The sequence below is a fragment of the Doryrhamphus excisus genome, chromosome 2, assembly GCF_030265055.1.
Source record: "Doryrhamphus excisus isolate RoL2022-K1 chromosome 2, RoL_Dexc_1.0, whole genome shotgun sequence".
NCBI classification, from domain to species: domain Eukaryota; kingdom Metazoa; phylum Chordata; class Actinopteri; order Syngnathiformes; family Syngnathidae; genus Doryrhamphus; species Doryrhamphus excisus.
Window position 1 is genome coordinate 1,231,633 of NC_080467.1, and position 19,870 is coordinate 1,251,502.

At 39.0% G+C, this 19,870-nt stretch overlaps 1 protein-coding gene across 3 annotated transcripts in view; it reads left to right on the forward strand.

Moving 5' to 3' along the window:
• Positions 1-19,870, forward strand: part of LOC131103432 (inositol polyphosphate-5-phosphatase A-like) — a 207,053-nt gene that overhangs the window by 98,624 nt on the left and 88,559 nt on the right. For all 3 annotated transcript variants that reach the window (XM_058049737.1, XM_058049722.1, XM_058049729.1), the window contains exons 7-8: positions 11,092-11,144; positions 13,964-14,083. In XM_058049737.1, the coding sequence (XP_057905720.1) occupies positions 11,092-11,144; positions 13,964-14,083 (173 nt within the window). The remainder of the gene's footprint in view (positions 1-11,091; positions 11,145-13,963; positions 14,084-19,870) is intronic.

Sequence of the window (19,870 nt, forward strand, 5' to 3'; positions counted from 1 at the left end):
AATATATTAAAATTGTAATGAAATAATCTAGATTAATATCTTTATTATGCTTTTTTATACATTTTCATGCTTTTTATTGTCCTAGAAAAAATGCTTTTTTTTGATTCCGGGACAAACCAAATTGAAATCTTCGATGTTGAAACTCTCCGCTGACTCTTGTGTGTTCAATTTTGCGGTATGGCGGTGATGGCGTGCGCCCTCGTAGGGCCGCCGCCGCCGCCGCCGCGCGCCGAGCAGGGCTATGCTGATGTAGTCATAAAGAGCACCGCCGCCCGCATGTCATCCCCACACTCCCCACTCATCTGTCAACCATGCTCCGACGAGCCGCCTCTGCAAATATATGCAAAACAGATGGATTCCACTCCGTTCGCACACGTCCCCCCAATTTCCATGTTCTTTCGCAAACTGTCGGAAAACCGTGCTTGGTTGTGTCGGGGATCTGGATATGATCAATATCCAGTCTCAATCTGGATATGATGAAAAAACAATTACATATTTAGACACAAATCCAGTTATTATTCCGTTTATAAGGACAAGCAGCAAAAAAACGCAACCAAAGTTGGAAAAGTTTCCTGATTTATTCTTCTTTCCTGACTGGGATATGAATCTGGGATGACGCTCCAGATAATGTTAGCCCATTTAAAAAGAGCACATTTGTGTAGTCTATCAGGGTCGCAAAGTATTTTTTTTTTTTTTTTTTACCCTCCCCCTCATCCCCCTCTTTCCAGCCCTCCATAGTGAGAAATTGGTTGTTATCATAGATCACAGATACGGCTCAAACCTCTTATGAAAGATGAATTAATTTCACTAATGCTTTAATGCAAAGCTCTCATGAGGGAGGCAGACTGGTGATAACCCCTGCCTCGTCCCCGCTTCCTCCGCCCGTGATTTATGCCCTCTTTTAGTAGATGAAACTGCCTACATTTGCCATCCATCTGAGGCTTTGAGGAATCCTATTACACGGGGATCTTGGAACGAACACGGTGCCACACACACACACACACACACACACACACGACGGTCCCAAACCAGTTGCTTTGATTCCGGCTCGTTTTGGGGGTGCAGAGTTAAGTCTTGAGATTTACTTCCACAAAGATGGCGGCCGCTGTTTTTATTCGTCAGACTGGAGAGTGATAGCGGACAAACGAGTCGGTCGGTGGAAGACAGATGTTTTCCTCATGCATCTGTCTGAGCGTTATGGTTGCCCATCAATAAAATGTCATTGGCCGGGATGCTGATGACATCATGCTGGGAGGCTTTAGTGTTTGTGCGTGTGTGCGTGTACAATACAGTGGGAACGCCGATTTCACATGCAATCCGTTTTCGGGAAGATGGGCCCCCCGCTGACGTGTGCAGGGGCATCCAAACTTTTGCATATAAAAAAATCTGAGGATTTGGGGACAACTTATATTTTACATACATATGTAGCTAAGTCATTTACAGTAGTGATAAAATGTATTTCTTGCTAATTTTGGTCATTTTTAAAAAAAATAAAAAAAATAATGAAAAAAAATAATAAAAAAATAATATTACATATTATATTTCAACTTTAATCTCATATTTTATCTCTGAGTATTTTGACTTTTAAGAATTATGGTTTTCCATAATATTTGCATTTTTCTCAAAATATTTTTTTTCTAAACCTGCCTATTATTATATTTTGCTTATTTCTCATGATATTGTGATTTTAAAAAAAATGTTAAAATTTTTTTATTCGATGCTTCTGAAATTGTTTTCTACAACTTTTTTCTTGTAATATTAAGACAACTTTCTTGTATTTTATTTTATTTTTTATGACGTGAGGGCCAATTGTAAAAAAAAAAAAAAAAAACTAAAAAAAACATTAATTTCATGTTAATTTCTTGATGCCATTTTAAAATTTAATTTAGAGTCAATACAAAATAAAAACAAAAAACCCAGTGGGCCGTAAATAGTCCCCCGGGCCACACTTTGGATAGGATAGATGGATAGATTTATAGAGTCAGTCAATTTTCGACAAGCAGGAAATGCTTAAAATCACATTGATTGCATAAGTTAACCATCATATAATAAAGAAAGTTACTTTATTTATTTTTTTTTATTATTATTTTTTTTAAGTTACTTTATTTTTAACCAGTCATAAAAGTGTAAAAATAAGTTAGTCTCTGTTAATATTGAAACTTTTTAAAACCTCTGACTCTGTAGTTTGTGTCATAAGATCTGTACTGATAAACTGATGCGTTCTAATTAGGGCTGTCAAAATTAACACGTTAATGACGCACTGGTGGTATTCTATATCTGTAGTTACAGCCGCCTGGCCCTGGCGATGGAAATATGGCTGCCAATTTAGCGCCTATGTCCTTTCTGACCACCACCAAGGCGGGTGAAGTGCCCTGCCCAAGGACACAACAACAGTGACTCGGTGGAGTGAGCAAAAAAAAAAAAAAAAATCTGTGTGAGTTATTGTGTGTCGCTGCTCTATAGGAGTCCACAACTCAATACAAAGGGCTGAAAATGATCATAGTAAGTCCCCTTTAAAACATTTATGAAGAAAGTTTGCAAACATCATTAGAAAAGAAAGGTAGCCATGATGGGTTTTGTTGTTTTCCGATATCCTGACAGTCTTTTACCCCCCCCCCATTTTTTTTATTGCATGAGTAATACATGCCTCCACAAACCATTGCATCATAAGGATTTGTCATTGGCCAATATAAATAAAGTATACGACCCAGGCCTTAATGTGCCCTTGCTATTGATTGTTTTACACGAGCGGAGAAAAAAATTAAAAGGAAGAAAATGGCCGACAGGCTGTAGATCAAGCCGCATAAGAGTTTGTATTTGTTGTTCTCACCACAAGCGTGCCCATAAAAGCATGGACTTGATTCCGTGTACCCTTTTAGTGCCCTCTGTTGTTCGCCGTCATACAGATAATCTGATCGCTGCAAACTTCCTCCATTTTATTATTATTATATTCTTATTCATATCTTTGATACGTTGGCGTCTGATGGCTTGCGCTATGGAGATGAAGTCGCTGGAAATGTTTTTGCTTTTGGAATTCTACCTGCGTTGGTCAGCCGACAAGTCACCTGTGACAGATGGCGACGTTCGGCACGTCAGACGTGATCCATGAGCTTGTTATGTCAGCGCCGTGTTGATGTCGTGACGATCATTTCAAAGCGAAACCCTCTTTTTGAACACCACGGCGGTCATAACATTTGGATTCAATTTCCCTTAAATGTCACATGTACAGTATTTTAACACGAGGAGGAAGTCGGCACATTTTGCTTTTGTTGGCTAATTGGCGGTGCAGCTGTGACATAACTTTAATTACCGCCTCGTTTGTTATGAAATATGTGTGTACGAAGTGTAAGGTTAGAACATATTACAACAATAATAGCATTTTAATCACACTTAATAGTCTTGAGATGATACTTGGAATATTTCTTCCACAGTTTGACACTGGAACAGAGGATTTCAATTACAGTAGTGCTCATTTTCAGTGTTTTGTGGACTCCTATAGAGCAGCTATGACCAGCAGCGTTTCCATGGTTTTGTGATTTATTATAATATTTATTGATTAATCATATTAATTTATTATAATATATTTTTCAAAAAATAAAATAAAATAAAAAATATATTTTTCAAAAAGGAGATATAATAAAATAAAAAATATACGTATATATATTTAAAAAAAGAAATATATATATATATATATTTTTAATAATAAAATAAAAAATATATATATTTAAAAAAAGAAATATATATATATATATATATATATATATATAATAATTTATAATCAATAATATTTTTATAATAAAATAAAAAATATATATATTTAAAAAAAAATAAAAAAATTATATTCCCCCCCCAAAAAATGTTTTTTTTTTCAAATAGAAAAATAATAAAATAAAAACATTATATTTTTCAAAAAAATAAAATAAAATATATTTTAAAAATAAAATTAAATTAAAAAATTATATTTAAAAAATAAAATAAAATAAAAAAATATTTTTCAAAAAGAAAAGATAATAAAATAAAAAATATTATATATTTAAAAAAATAAAATAAAAAAATAGATTTTAATAATAAAATAAGATAAAAATATATATTTTTTAAAAAAATAAAATAAAAAAATTATATTTTTCAAAAAATAAAATAAAAAAATATTTTTCAGAAAGAAAAAAATAATAAAATAAAAACATTATATTTTTCAAAAAAATTTAATAAAATATATTTTAAAAATAAAATAAAAAAATATATATAAAAAATAAATAAATGAATATTTTTCAAAAAGATAAAAAATAAAAGAAAAAAATTATATTTTTCAAAAAAACGTGATAGACTGAAGCCAAGAAATTCAAAGCGCAAAGTAGTGAGATATTACTGTATTGCAATTACAACCAATTTCAATGTCACAGACCTGCTTTTATTATTTAACCTTGACTGTATTACTACTCATCTGTATACAGTACTACTATATATTGAGCTAATGATAATAATGATTACGCTCGCGTTGCTACATCTTCATCCAAACATAAACATGCTCCCGAAGTGTCCATTCCAATAAATCCTTGCTAGGCACTTTCTTATTTCTTCATTGGTCCTACCGGATGATGGACTCAAGATAAATGCGAGTGTCTGGTGGGCCTCCAATCAATCTGGATTTGGGTGTATTACTCATTACTCACAGTACGTTCCTGTCATGCGGCTTTTGTACCCCCACTTTCCTGCCTCCTGTGCATTAATAGGATCTATGAGGTTCGGACTTAAGTCCTTGCTTGACATTTTACAGGGAGCGCAGTCAGGTCCAGGGTCCGGGGATCGAGTGACCGACGGTTCCACTGCACCGGTCCACCCAAAATAGATATTTGTTTTTTTTGTGTACGTGTGTTGTAGTCGCCGTGTATATGTGAGCGGGGCGGGCACCCCCCGGATGCGACCCACCGTGCAGCCGCCGTTCATCACTGTCACGGGCGTAGACGCCATCACTGACCTGCGGAGGGTCAGCCAATGTCACCCCGAGCCTTGCGACCTTTTACCATTGCCCTTTGACTCCCACCCTCATCCCCGCCCAGCGACTCTTCACAGCCACTAAATCTGATTTATGATATGATTACATGTCACTTATCCCTTTAATCCGACTGTGTCGCCTGTTTTGGAAAAAGTGACAGCATATTGTCAAAAGGAATCTTATTTTTAAGAAGATGTATTTGTGGGAGGGGATTAGTATCCGTGTCATCATCTTCCGCTTCAATGTCAGCAATCAAATGATGATGTCATCATGTCAAGCTATATAGAGAGACGCTTTTCTTCTTCTGTCCGTGATTGATTGCATTAGATAATCGTATTAACTGGCGTTCTGCTCCAAACCGAAATGGCTTGTATTGTTGGAAAAGAAACGGCAACGTGTGATTTATTTGTTTTACATGAATGTTTGTGCCAGCGCACACCGAGATTGCGTGTGCGTCTGAGCGTGTTTTTTTTTGCGCGTGTCGGTGTTTATAAGCAAGCAGATGAAGCGGCGGGGCCGATCAGTCATACGCGGAGCAAATGGGGCAATCTGGGGCCAGGTGTCAGGGAAGTGATTGATTTTAATGTTGTGATTGTAGTTAATGGCTCTTTAAATTAAATCGAGATTAAACGTCTCTGGCTGCAGTCGGTGCCTGCACAGGCGCCGAGCACGACCAACCCCCCCCGACATCACTTTTCATCTTGTCCCTCGTCGTCCTCGCCGCTCTCACACTTTCTTCCCTCAACTTTACCTGAAGGGCTCTCGGTGGAAAGCGTGAACGGTAGATTCCAGAGATGGCTGCCGATAGTTATTGAAAGTTGAAATTGTTTTTTGACTTTGGGTGGGCCTGTCAGTCCATTAAAATATTCAATCACATTTTGTCCATCACAATTAATTAATCACAATTATATAATGATATATATATATATTATGTAAATTATTATAAGGAAGCGTTATAATAAGTAGGGTAAACAATGAAATACGCATCGAAATACATGGTTTAAGTTATGATATATACATTAAAAAAAACAAAAAACAATTTGTTCCGCTTCAATACAGTGTACAAACGATACGGATTGATTCAATACAAATTATACAATTGTTGATGTAGACCAGGGGTCTCAAACACGCGGCCCGCGGGCCAAATGTGGCCGCAGGATGCTAGTTTAGGCCCCCGCCTTGATATGAAAGTTTAATGTTTTGATATGGATGCTGTATGGTATCATGTACCCAGAAAAAATTATTACGTTTCATTAATGTTCATGTTAAAGGTTAAATAACTGTTAATAGTTATCCTCCCTATCCGTGTGGAAGTGGTAAGTTTTTGGCTTTTTAAGTTGAAAGGAAATAACTTGAAGGCTACCGTTTAGGTCGCTAGCTCTCTAGTTTGCGAGTTAGCATGTGTCTCAAGACCCTGCGGTTGCGCAATATGTTGTAAATAAAAAGAGTATAAATGTGACTATAGTCGTGTTTTGTCATGTCTACAGGGCTCTAATAATGCTTTGTTCATTTTAATATGAAAAAAATCATTTGTCTACCCGCCAACTATATGTGCTTTCTTAAGTTTTTATTATTATTATTATATTTATTTATTACTGATTGATTGACTTTCTTTATTCTTGATTTGTTTATTTATTTTTCATCTTATCTTGTGTAGAAAAATAAAAAGTAAAATATTTGAGAACAGTGGAATGTTTTATCAGAGCTTTTATTGTTGAAAATCAGAACCAAAGCAAAGTTTATTCATTTTTCTGTTTAACCCACGCAGAGACACAGAGATGCCTCAGGGTGGAATCGAACTCGGGTCTCCTAGCTGTGTGGCCTGCGCGCTAACCACTCATCCAGCCTTGATGTAGACCATTCATTTATTCACTCTTTTTCTACCGCTTATCCTCATGACAGTCGAGGGCATGCTGGAGCCTATCCCAGTTGTCTTCAGGCGAGAGGCGGGGTACACACTGGACTGGTGGTCAGCCAATCACAGGGCACATATAGACAAACAACCATTCACACTCACATTCATACCTATGGACAATTTGGAGTCGCTAATTAACCTAGCATGTTTTTGGAATGTGGGAGGAAACCGGAGTACCCAGAGAAAACCCACGCGTGCCCGAGAGTGGAATCGAACTCAGGTCTCTTAGCTGTGTGTCCCCCGCGGTAACCACTCCTGCACCGTGCAGCCTTGATGTAGACCACTGGTTCTCAATTATTTTCGAAATTGAGAGCAGTGAAGCATACAAACATATTCAAGAATCAAATTGCATGCAGAATACGACAAATTCATAAATGTTGACTGAAAGTCCTCCACCAAAGTCCTTCAGCCCGTAAATATATGCACGTTTATTGTTATTTAATACATAAGGACTTGTTGTAAATATATTTTCCAAGTCGATATTCTTTTTTTTTCATGTCCAAGGTCAATCTTTCACTTGCATCCAATTCCATTTGCTGCTTTTAACGTCACAATATTTGGACAGCAAGTCATAATTGGGCCCATACATCCTCCTGAGACAGTATGGATTAATTCAAGTATGCTAATGTAATTCAATTTGATACAGTTAATCTTGTACTAATGCAGATTGAAGGATGTGAGACGCAATCAAGTACTTCTTAGCCCTTTAATGTGCATCTGAGTTTTTTTTTTTTTTTTCGTTTTTTTTTTTTTTAAATTAAATTGGTCAATTTGTAATTATGTGACCTGGTCCATAATTAGTTTATTCATCACTACAATTAACTCCCCATTAGGAGTATCAGAGAGAGTTGCACGGGGGGAAAAAAATACAGCGGAAAAGCTACTTATTTATCCATTGCAAAGACAAGAACACTTGCAGCATCAATTTGTCTATTTAATTTGATATCAATTTAATATCCAGCTTCATGAGGAATCATGTGCTGTTTGGGAGAAAGATCTTTAGACTTGTGATTAGATAATTAACTCAAGACTGGTTGGACCTAATCAAAAATGCCCACACTGTTCATCTAGCTTTTTTTTTCCCCATTACTGCCTGTTATTATTTTTATCAAACGTTCTTTTACTAAATAAATAAATCAATCAAATGTAATTAGGTTACTCCCAAGTCACTCACACTGTACACAGACCATGCAGGACATATGAAATACAATACATAAATACAGTGGAAGCGTCATGAATGCATTCCAGGACATCTGACTCAAACCAAAACATACTCTAACTGAATTAATTTTTTACAGACTGTTATTGTTATGTATTATGTAAGTGACAATGACTTCCACTTCCGGTTTCCATGCATGATAGAAATTCATGAAGAACATAGTTGTGTATTATTAACACAACAAATTGACGTAAAAAAAAAAAAAAACGCTAACCAAGGTGTACTGTATGTAAACCGAGGTTCCACTGTACAAGGATTATGCAAATGATAATAACCGTGATTAAAGAGAACAACTCGTTGCTTTCATCTCTGTACTTGTTCCACCTTCCAGAAAAAAAAAAAAAAAACGCTAACCAAGGTTTACTGTATGTAAACCGAGGTTCCACTGTACAAAGATGGTGCAAATGATTGTGACCGTGATTAAAAGAGAACAACTCCTTACTTTCATCTCTGCACTTGTTCCACCTTCCAGTAATAATAAAAAAAAAATACACTAACCGAGGTGTACTGTATGTAAACCGAGGTTCCACTGTACAAGGATAGTGCAAATGATTGTGACCGTGATTAAAAGAGAACAACTCCTTACTTTCATCTCTGTACTTGTTCCACCTTCCAGTAAAAGAAAAAAAAATACGCTAACCGAGGTGTACTGTATGTAAACCGAGGTTCCACTGTACAAGGATTATGCAAATGATAACAACCGTGATTAAAGAGAACAACTCGTTGCTTTCATCTCTGTACTTGTTCCATCTTCCAGTAAAAAAAAACAAAAAAAAAAAACGCTAACCAAGGTTTACTGTATGTAAACCGAGGTTCCACTGTACACGGATGGTGCAAATGATTGTGACCGTGATTAAAAGAGAACAACTCCTTACTTTCATCTCTGTACTTGTTCCACCTTCCAGTAAAAAAAACAAAAAAACGCTAACCGAGGTGTACTGTATGTAAACCGAGGTTCCACTGTACAAATATTATGCAAATGATTGTGACCGTGATTAAAGAGAACAACTCCTTACTTTCATCTCTGTACTTGTTCCACCTTCCAGTAAAAAAAAAAAAATACGCTAACCGAGGTGTACTGTATGTAAACCGAGGTTCCACTGTAAAAGGATTGTTTAAATGATTGTGACCGTGATTAAAGAGAACAACTCCTTACTTTCATCTCTGTACTTGTTCCACCTTCCAGTAAAAAAACAAAACAAAACGCTAACCGAGGTATACTGTATGTAAACCGAGGTTCCACTGTACAAGAATTGTGCAAATGATTGCGACCGTGATTAAAAGAGAACAACTCCTTACTTTCATCTCTGTACTTGTTCCACCTTCCAGTTAAAAAAAAAAAAAAACGCTAACCAAGGTGTACTGTATGTAAACCGAGGTTCCACTGTACAAGGATTATGCAAATGATTCTAACCGTGATTAAAGAGAACAACTCGTTGCTTTCATATCTGTACTTGTTCCACTTTCCAGTAAAAATAAAAATAAAAATACGCTAACCGAGGTGTACTGTATGTAAACCAAGGTTCCACTGTACAAGGATTATGCAAATGATAATAACCGTGATTAAAGAGAACAACTCGTTGCTTTCATCTCTGTACTTGTTCCACTTTCCAGTAAAAAAAATAAAAATACGCTAACCGAGGTGTACTGTATGTAAACCGAGGTTCCACTGTACAAGGATTGTGCAAATGATTGTGACCGTGATTATAAAAGAACAACTCGTTGCTTTCATATCTGTTCTTGTTCCACCTTCCAGTAAAAAAAAAAACAAAACGCTAACCAAGGTTTACTGTATGTAAACCGAGGTTCCACTGTACAAAGATGGTGCAAATTATTGTGACCGTGATTAAAAGAGAACAACTCCTTACTTTCATCTCTGTACTTGTTCCACCTTCCAGTAAAAAAAAAAAAAAAAAATACGCTAACCGAGGTGTACTGTATGTAAACCAATGTTCCACTGTACAAATATTATGCAAATGATTGTGACCGTGATTAAAAGAGAACAACTCCTTACTTTCATCTCTGTACTTGTTCCACCTTCCAGAAAAAAAAAAAAATACGCTAACCGAGGTGTACTGTATGTAAACCAAGGTTCCACTGTACAAGGATTATGCAAATGATTTTGACCGTGATTAAAAGAGAACTTGTTGCTTTCATATCTGTACTTGTTCCACCTTCCAGTAAAAAAATAATAAAAATACGCTAACCGAGGTGTACTGTATGTAAACCGAGGTTCCACTGTACAAGGATTGTTTAAATGATTGTAACCGTGATTAAAGAGAACAACTCGTTGCTTTCATATCTGTACTTGTTCCACTTTCCAGTAAAAAAAAAAAAAAAATACGCTAACCGAGGTATACTGTATGTAAACCGAGGTTCCACTGTACAAGGATTGTGCAAATGAGTGCGACCGTGATTAAAAGAGAACAACTCCTTACTTTCATCTCTGTACTTGTTCCACCTTCCAGTAAAAGAAAAAAAAATACGCTAACCGAGGTGTACTGCATGTAAACCGAGGTTCCACTGTACAAGGATTATGCAAATGATAATAACCGTGATTAAAGAGAACAACTCGTTGCTTTCATCTCTGTACTTGTTCGACCTTCCAGTAAAAAAAAAAAAAAAAACGCTAACCAAGGTTTACTGTATGTAAACCAAGGTTCCACCGTACAAGGATTATGCAAATGATTGTGACCGTGATTAAAACTTCTTACTTTCATCTCTGTGCTTGTTGCACCTTCCACTCTGGAAGGATAAACTCCTGATCTTCTCCCAGATGTTTTTGTAACAGCGCACCGAATCCATGACCCCTTTAGCAGTCTATATTTAATCATTATTGATGGCTGTGACTGTCGAGCAGTTAGGACCACAAGAGTGTGTAATATTTAATCATCCATAGATGTTGATGCTTGTATTTTAAAACGTTGCTGCATCGTTCTTAAGGGAATCTCATGTGCTTTGCAGTGCAAGTGGTCCAGAAAGGGATTCATCAGAACTCGATGGGCCCTGCCTGACTGGTGAGTCTTTTTGTTGTGCTTTTTTTCTGTCTTTTTTGCTAAGTAACAATGCATGCTATCATTGTTTAACCCTCATTACAAGTCATTCACTGCCAAAAGAGATGAAAATCTAATCATGGCAGTCATGTCTGGCACTCCAGAAGAAGAAGATGAAGAAGAAGAAGAAGAAGAAGCAGTGTCAGACAGCAGAAGGAAGGAGAAGTTCCATGTCTGAATCCTCTTCGGACAAGCGAGCAGGGGATTTGATTAGACATAATCACGTTAGTCAAGGAGTTGCATATGACAGATGACACAAAACATTACATGCAATTGAACCTGTGTGGGAGGAATGCAAATACCGGCTTCCAGCGTGCGGAGCAGAGGATTGTGGGTGGAAGGGCGGGTCGGGGTGAGTAGTAATCTAATAGAGGTATGACACGAGAACTAAAGAGCTGAAACGCTATGCATTTAATAGGGGCATGATGTTTGACAAGAGCAGCAGAGAGAAGGACTGAGTGACTGCTTAAGTGATAGATGAAGATAAAGGAGGCCATGCGTGGATCCTTTTGTTCGGATCCAGACACAGCGGTCCGATACCATCGGATATGTTCATCACTATGCATTGAGCTATCGCCTTCATCTTGACATGACGAGCTGAATAAAAGCAGATTAGCGTGTTTCTTCGTGCCTCTGTTGGTGCTGGCAGTGCAGGCGCCATTTTTCATCTGTTTATTCCTCTACTTCTTTTTGCTCATTCGTTTATCGACGGATTCAAACCAATACAGGTTCAAAATGTTCAGCTCGTTCAGGAAACACCGGCTAACAGGACTTTTCCCATTGAAAATGGAAAGTGTAAAATCATTGTACATGTTTGTTTATTCCAATGGGTGATACGGTTCAGGAGCTAGAGTGGTTGATTCCCAACCCAGCGGTTGCTAGTTTGACTCCGAATCCCACCGTTTTTAGTCTGATGAAAATGAATGGACAAATTGCACGGTGCCCCCGACTGGTGAAAAATAATTTTATATTACTCTACTTGGCAGATGGGTCATGACCCAACCCGATTGTTGCTGGTTCGATCCTTGTGTCATTGTTGAACACATTTATGCATTTTGGTGGCGTAGCTCGGGTTGTAGAGAGGCTGTTTGAGATGGTTGCTGGTTCGATCCTCGGTCCTCGTGTCATTGTTGAACACATTTATGTATTTCGGTGGCGTGGCTCGGGTTGTAGAGAGGCTGTTTGAGATGGTTGCTGGTTCGATCCTCGGTCCTTGTGTCATTGCAATCCTCGGCCCTCGTGCCATTGTTGAACACATTTATGCATTTCGGTGGCACGGCTCAGGTTGTAGAGAGGCTGTTTGAGATGGTTGCTGGTTCAATCCTCGGTCCTCGTGTCATTGTTGAACACATTTATGCATTTCGGTGGCGCGACACGGGTTTTAGAGAGGCTGTTGGAGATGGTTGCTAGTTCGATTCTTGGTCCTCATGTCCTTGTTGAACACATTTATGCATTTCTGTGGCGCGACACGGGTTGTAGAGAGGCTATTTGAGATGGTTGCTGGTTCGATCCTCGGCCCTCGTGTCATTGTTGAACACAATGCATTTCAATGGCGTGGCTCGGGTTGTAGAGAGGGTGTTTGAGGTGGTTGCTGGTTCGATCCTCGGTCCTTGTGTCATTGTTGAACACATTTATGCATTTCGGTGGCGTGGCTCGGGTTCTAGAGGCTGTTTGTGATGGTTGCTGGTTCGATCCTATGCCCTCGTGTCATCGTTGAACACATTTATGCATTTCGGTGGCGCGGCTCGGGTTGTAGAGAGGCTGTTTGAGATGGTTGCTGGTTCGATCCTCGGTCCTCGTATCATTGTTGAACACATTTATGCATTTCGGTGGCGTGGCTCGGGTTCTAGAGAGGCTGTTTGAGATGGTTGCTGGTTCGATCCTCGGCCCTCGTGTCATTGCAATCCTCGGCCCTCGTGCCATTGTTGAACACATTTATGCATTTCGGTGGCACGGCTCAGGTTGTAGAGAGGCTGTTTGAGATGGTTGCTGGTTCGATCCTCAGCCCTCGTGTCATTGCAATCCTCGGCCCTCGTGTCATTGTTGAACACATTTATGCATTTCGGTGGCGCGGCTCGGGTTCTAGAGGCTGTTTGAGATGGTTGCTGGTTCGATCCTCGGTCCTCGTGTCATTGTTGAGCACATTTATGCATTTCGGTGACGTGGCTCGGGTTGTAGAGAGGCAGTTTGAGATGGTTGCTGGTTCGATCCTCGGTCCTCATGTCATTGTTGAACACATTTATGCATTTCGGTGGCGCGGCTCGGGTTGTAGAGAGGCTGTTTGAGATAGTTGCTGGTTCGATCCTCGGCCCTCGTGCCATTGTTGACACATTTATGCATTTCGGTGGCGCGGCTCGGGTTGTAGAGAGGCTGTTTGAGATAGTTGCTGGTTCGATCCTCGGCCCTCGTGCCATTGTTGACACATTTATGCATTTCGGTGGCGCGGCTCGGGTTGTAGAGAGGCTGTTTGAGATGGTTGCTGGTTCGCTCCTCAGTTGGTGAATAGATTTCAACACATTTCAGTTTCAGAATTGACACTTGTAAAGAAAGTAAATAAAAATAAAAATAAAAATAAAAATAAAAATAAAAATAAAAATAAAAATAAAAATAAAAATAAAAATAAAAATAAAAATAAAAATAAAAATAAAAATAAAAATAAAAATAAAAATAAAAATAATCCAATAACAAAATAGCTGTCGATTAATTGGATGAATTAATAATTTAATAATTGATAATAATTGCAGCTCGAATAAATTCTCTCACGCTGTGTTCTTTTGTTCCAGTTGTTTTGACCTGGTTAACATCCACCTATTCCACGACGCTTCCAACCTGGTGGCCTGGGAGAAGAGTCCTTCCATCTACTCCGGAACCAGGCAGAAGGCTCTGGGCTACGTTCTAGACAGGTACATTTAAATAAACGACCCTGCTTTGTTTTTAATCCATATTCATTTCCCTGCGACACCCCTAAGCACTCATGATGATGCACACCGGGCGGTTTAATAATAGAGTGCTCCATGTCGCCGTTGTCCTCTACCTGGCGGGTCCCTTCCCATATTAACGGCATCGGAATGCATAACATGTGCGCCTGTCAAGCACTTTGAATAACTATACGTATATGGGTGACAACGTTGAATTATGAGACACATTTTATTTACACCATTCTCACTTTGATGAAAGAATGGCCCACCTTTTCACGGACAAGGATGTGGGAATGTTTTCCTGCATTTTTACGATGCCCTTACCGAGCCGGATTTACTGGCGTGATGAAGATTCTATTTTGATTGAATCCTCCATTTTTATTACAGCTTTTTTTTTTTTTTTTTTTTTTTTCCTCCAATGTCAGCTTCTAAGAAGATGTCAATCGTGGAGCGTCAGACTTGTAGTGAAGTGGTAGTTCTGGTCATGCGGATGGGACGTCGGGGTATTGGGCCTCCGTGGCTCACTTTGGGGGAACTCGCCGTGCACAGATCCGGATCACCCGAGTGAGAGAAAAAAAAAACGGCAATGTAGAAGCAAAGGGAAGAGAGGAGGAGCACAAAGGGTCCTCGGGCTCTGTAAAGGGCAATAAATAATGGCTCGGTCCTTTCACAGAGGCTGCTAACCTTTTGGCAGCCACCAGCAAACTCCATTCTCCTTTGCTGATCTGGGAGGACAATGTGCCCGGGCTGGGCTTTCAATGAAGTGCTACCACCAACAGTGTTCCCATTCAGCCGCTGGTTGGGAACCATCTTTTCGACTATTGTCCCAAATGTGACTCCTACCCCCAGAAAGCGGAGCAGGAAAGGGGACAGGGGGAATATCTAAAGCCGACCCCCTCCCCTTTCCTCTCCTCTCTTCTCCGTCCTGCCTCCCTCTCTGTACTCTAATCTCTCATTGCGGGATGAGGAGAGAAGAAAAAAAAAAAAAAGTGGGCTCCTGAACACACCGCCAGCTGAGATCCGCAAGGAGTCATTACAGGAGAAAGACAGAGGGGACAGAGCTGTGCTACCGGGCATCAAACATCAGCTCGCACCTTATCTGGGGCCCAGGCTGTATAATGCAGCTTACGGCCCATTGAGAACTGATCTGATAAGCCTTTTCCTCTGTGCCTCTTTTAACCGCTAAACGGTGTTTATCTCCAAAGTGCTTCAAGGCCTCGGGGGAACAATGCTGAGAAGGAACAGCGCTTTGGCAGCCCTCGCTATTGAGACGCATAAAAAAAACAACAACACGCAGCTCTGTAGCTTTCGCTGATGTGTGTTTCGCTTTCATCCTGTCCTGTACGGAAAAGGATCAACCGGGGGTGGACAAACTTTTCACGGTTAGGGCACCTACCCACATATGCAGATATGCTAACACGTTTATATACGGGGGTAATATGAGTGTAAAAGTGACTATAGGGGTGTTATTCCATACCTAGAGGCTCTAATAATATTAAGAAGTATATTTAGAAAGTCATAAACAGGTTTTCTTTGCTTTAACTACGAATTCAACAAATTTTGCAAATTTTGTTCTATAAATATCCACCCCCCCCAAAAAAAAAAAATATATTTTTATTAAAAATAAAATATATTTTTTATTTTTTTATTTTATTTTATTTTTATTTATAGTTTATTGTTGTTTATAATAACATTTTTGTCTAATATTTCCACTCTATGCTGCTAAAATGACCTTATTCTCCTCATAATATTGCAGCGTTATTGTCATAAAAGTACGACTCTACCATTTTTCTGTCCATATTTCTACTTTAGTCTTTTTTAGTATATATTTTTTTAGATTTTTTGCTGAATTATATATTCAGAATCTGCTGCAAGCCAATAAAAAAACAACTATTTTGTACTTATTTCAAACCTAAATATTGTCTGTAATATGAGCAAACTCAAATAATTATAACTACTACTACATGAATTTACAGTGTATATTGTATATACTGTAATACAGTATTTAATATTGAATTTCAATAAATGTAATAGATTTTTTTTCCAAGTCTAGAAGTGATAAAAAAGCAACATTTTCGGTGAAATAATACTTATTGTGTGTGTTGCTTTCTTTTTTTCCATCCACCTCTATTCAGTCCGCTCAGCCTTATTCATCGGAGAAGAGTTTTACATTACAACTGTGAAATCGTGGCATAAAACCTCCTTTTGTGGCCGGCCATTATTTTGGCACAAATATAGTCCATTGTCACAGAGCTGAAGTTAATTTGATCAACATTGGGGACATTTAACGTTTTTGTTCGCTGAAAAGGCTTGTTTCATGCTCATTTTCGGCCCATTGAAACGCAGTGATTGGCAGAAAAATAATGTTGCCTCCAACAATTCAAAGCAATTAGTTTCCCATGGGGAGGCAGTGGGCCACACTGGCTACCACACAGCGATGCTTTGTCATTTTATGGACGCTCATCAGTCAACTGTCACGGTGTCTCAAAGAGCCCTACAACCTAAATGTTTCCCTTTCGGCTTTTCCCAGAACAACAGGCTGAAAGAGCAGAGAAAGGCCGGCTAGTCTTCAGCCAATAGACATTTGGAGGAGCCAGAGGGTGGACTGGATAATCGCAGGGAGATCCTCCAGAAAGCCGGGATGAATTTATTCATCCCGGCTTTCTGGGGGGGGTTATTTTCATGTATGTATTTGACCAAATCTGAATTATGCTACCAATATCTACACATGCTGATGTAGGATATTCATGTCTGGTAATTTCTCTAATGCATTTACGGAATCCAAAGCATCCACATGCGGTGGAAAAAATATTAGCGCACCCCCACGCAAACGTTCTTTCTCCTGACAAGAATCTGCGTTTAACAGTAGATTCCGCTTTTATTGACCAGTTCCGCTATTCTGTCTGCAAATTGGACGTCCCGATGAGTGTTCATCATGCAGTCATTGAACGTTGCGCCATTTTTAAATTAGTAAATTAAGTGATTGCTGCTTCATGGTTGCTTTAAGTCCAGAAATATTGAAAAACAAGTTCTACTGCATGTAGTATTGTGGTCACGAGGTTTTCTGTAGCTGGGATAGGCTCCAGCTTGCATACTGTAGAACACGGATGTATGGATAATGTCATCTTGCGGTAATTGAGCCGAGATAGAATAGACTGCAGTCGTTCCTTGCCACGCTGCGGTCCAAATTTTGTGGCTTCACTTTTTATAACGTAATTAATTACTTTTTTTGCAATTGAATTTTTGAATTTGAATTTTTTGCAAAAAAAATGTAATGTAATTATTTTTTTTTGCAATTGAATTTTTGAATCAGAATTTTTTGCAAAAAAATGTAATGTAATTAATTTTTTTTGCAATTGAATTTTTGAATTTGAATTTTTTGCAAAAAAAATGTAATGTAATTATTTTTTTTGCAATTGAATTTTTGAATCAGAATTTTTTGCAAAAAAATGTAATGTAATTAATTTTTTTTGCAATTGAATTTTTGAATTAGAATTTTTTGCAAAAAAAGTAATGTAATTATTTTTTGTAATTGAATTTTTTAATTTAAATTTTTTGCACTTTTTTTTTGCAAAAAAGTTATGTAGTTAATATTTTTTGCAATTGAATTTTTTTATTTAAATTTTTTGCAATTTTTTTTACAAAAAAAGTTATGTAATGAATTAATTAATATGGCCTATTATTAGTGTATGAAATAAACACATTTCAGCAAATTGTACATATTATTTTTGGCCACCTAAATTGTGACTTATCAAGCATAAAAGGGCTAAATAAACAAAAATACAAATATAAGGCATTCAGAATGCATTCAACAATACGACATGGAGTATTCTACTCTGGTCTCTAGGTGTTGCAGGTTACATTAATTAGACAATAGTTAACAGGAAGTACAGAAAAGACAAATTTTGTGTTATTATGTCTACTGTATTGGGTAATACCAGTGTAAAGTTGACTATAGGGGTGTTATTTCATATCTAGAGGGCTCTAATGTTAAATAATCTAGACGGTTTTAAACAGGTTTTCTATGCTCTGACTTCAAAAATATTGAATGTATATTCGAATATATATCGAACTTTGAAGAAATTTGCTTATCATGGTTGGGTCTGAAACCAATTAACCAATTAATAAGATGCAAGGGTGGGAGGGGAATCAGTAGCGTTGTCCGCATTGTCAGAGCACATGGTCGTCATGCTTAAACGATACACACGCATCCAGGTAGGTGGCGGCAGTAATCAAACAAATCAACAGGCTCCTTCGTCAAGACAGTAGAAGAAGTACAAAGGAGACGATGAGGAAGTACGTACATAGTAGTTTTTGGATTTTACCATGAATACAGTACCGAAGTCCCTCCCCATTTACGGGAATCGAGTCCATAGTCTCCGCCTATTTTCAAGCGTTACTCCCAGCATCTTGAGATTGTGCGTCTATCGCTGGGATTGACTTATTCCCTAACCTCTGTGTGACCGTCACCGCATCCCCACGCCCCCCACACACACTGCGAGGTGTGGGCGTTGCGGGAGAAGCTGTGTGCTGCGAACACGGGGACGTGGGGAAGGCCGTTCCGCTGTGTCAAAGGCCCTGTCGGGGCCACCCCCTGACCTATTGAGAAAGACGGCGGCGGGCGCATTCTTCACAATGTTAACATTCTGGCCAATTCTCAACATTTACTTACAATGGATGACTGCACACAACCCGGCTATTGTGTGCAAAGTTGAATCTGCCTGCCCCAAATTATGGTAAGTCATCTTGTCAATATCGTCATGACATCGCCCCCCGGTTGCACCCTCTTAATCCCATATTGGCTGTCTATTACTGCCCAGTTTAGCTGTCAATCACTGCTTATAATCCAGGTGGAAGTCAGTGAGGAGTAAATGCTGACAGGAGGTAGAGACAGAAAAAGGATTTTATACTTATACTAGTACTATACTACTTTTTATATATGTACTGTCCACTTATTTTTCAGTGTTTTTCGGATGTCTTGACTTGACTCGGCGTCTTCGTGTATGACTGTTGGATCAATTTAGATGCAGAGTAAGAGAATGCCGGTGGTTTAAGGAGCCTGGGAGCAGAGTCGAGGGGCCGTGTTATAAATTAGCGTCTGACCCCTGTCTTTGTGTGGCCCCCCAAGGAAGGCCCTACCAAGGCCCCGGCCCGAACCTCAGTGAGAACGGTCCTTGTGAAGAGGCTCTTTGAGGGGTGTCACGGCAGGATGAATTGTCCAGGAGAAAGCAGGTTTATAGACTGCGTAAAGGAGTGCGTCTTTGTGCCGCAATGTCACTGACACTGTTACAGTTTGCCTGAATGAACTGTGATGACGAGGCTAATGGGGCCCCCGGCTCAGGGTGTGAGGGTCAGGCGGCGGGGGTCGGGGAGTTCTCCGGACCCCCCATTCGCAGAGAGCCTTTTCACACCCAGTAGCTGTAGCTAATGTTGCAATTCTTCGCTTGCCGCACAAAAGGCTGAGGAAAAAAAAAAAAGTCAACTTTCACACCAGAGGGTCAGCGTGAGTGCTTTAGGAAACGATCGTGTAAACAGAATGTTACCTTCTGACCTGTGGCTGATACCTTAGAGCAGCAGACAAAGCGGGCCGGCTTTGGGTATTAGACATGGCTGTTAGCGGGATAAAGATACGGGACGTGGCCTTGAAAGACCCCGAAACGTACACGTCGACGGTCGCTTTTCCTCGTCGTGTCTTTACCGACTCATCCTTGTCGTTTGTCACAACTCCAACCTCACTTTTTTTTTTTTGTAGCAGAAGGCAAATAAGTTTTT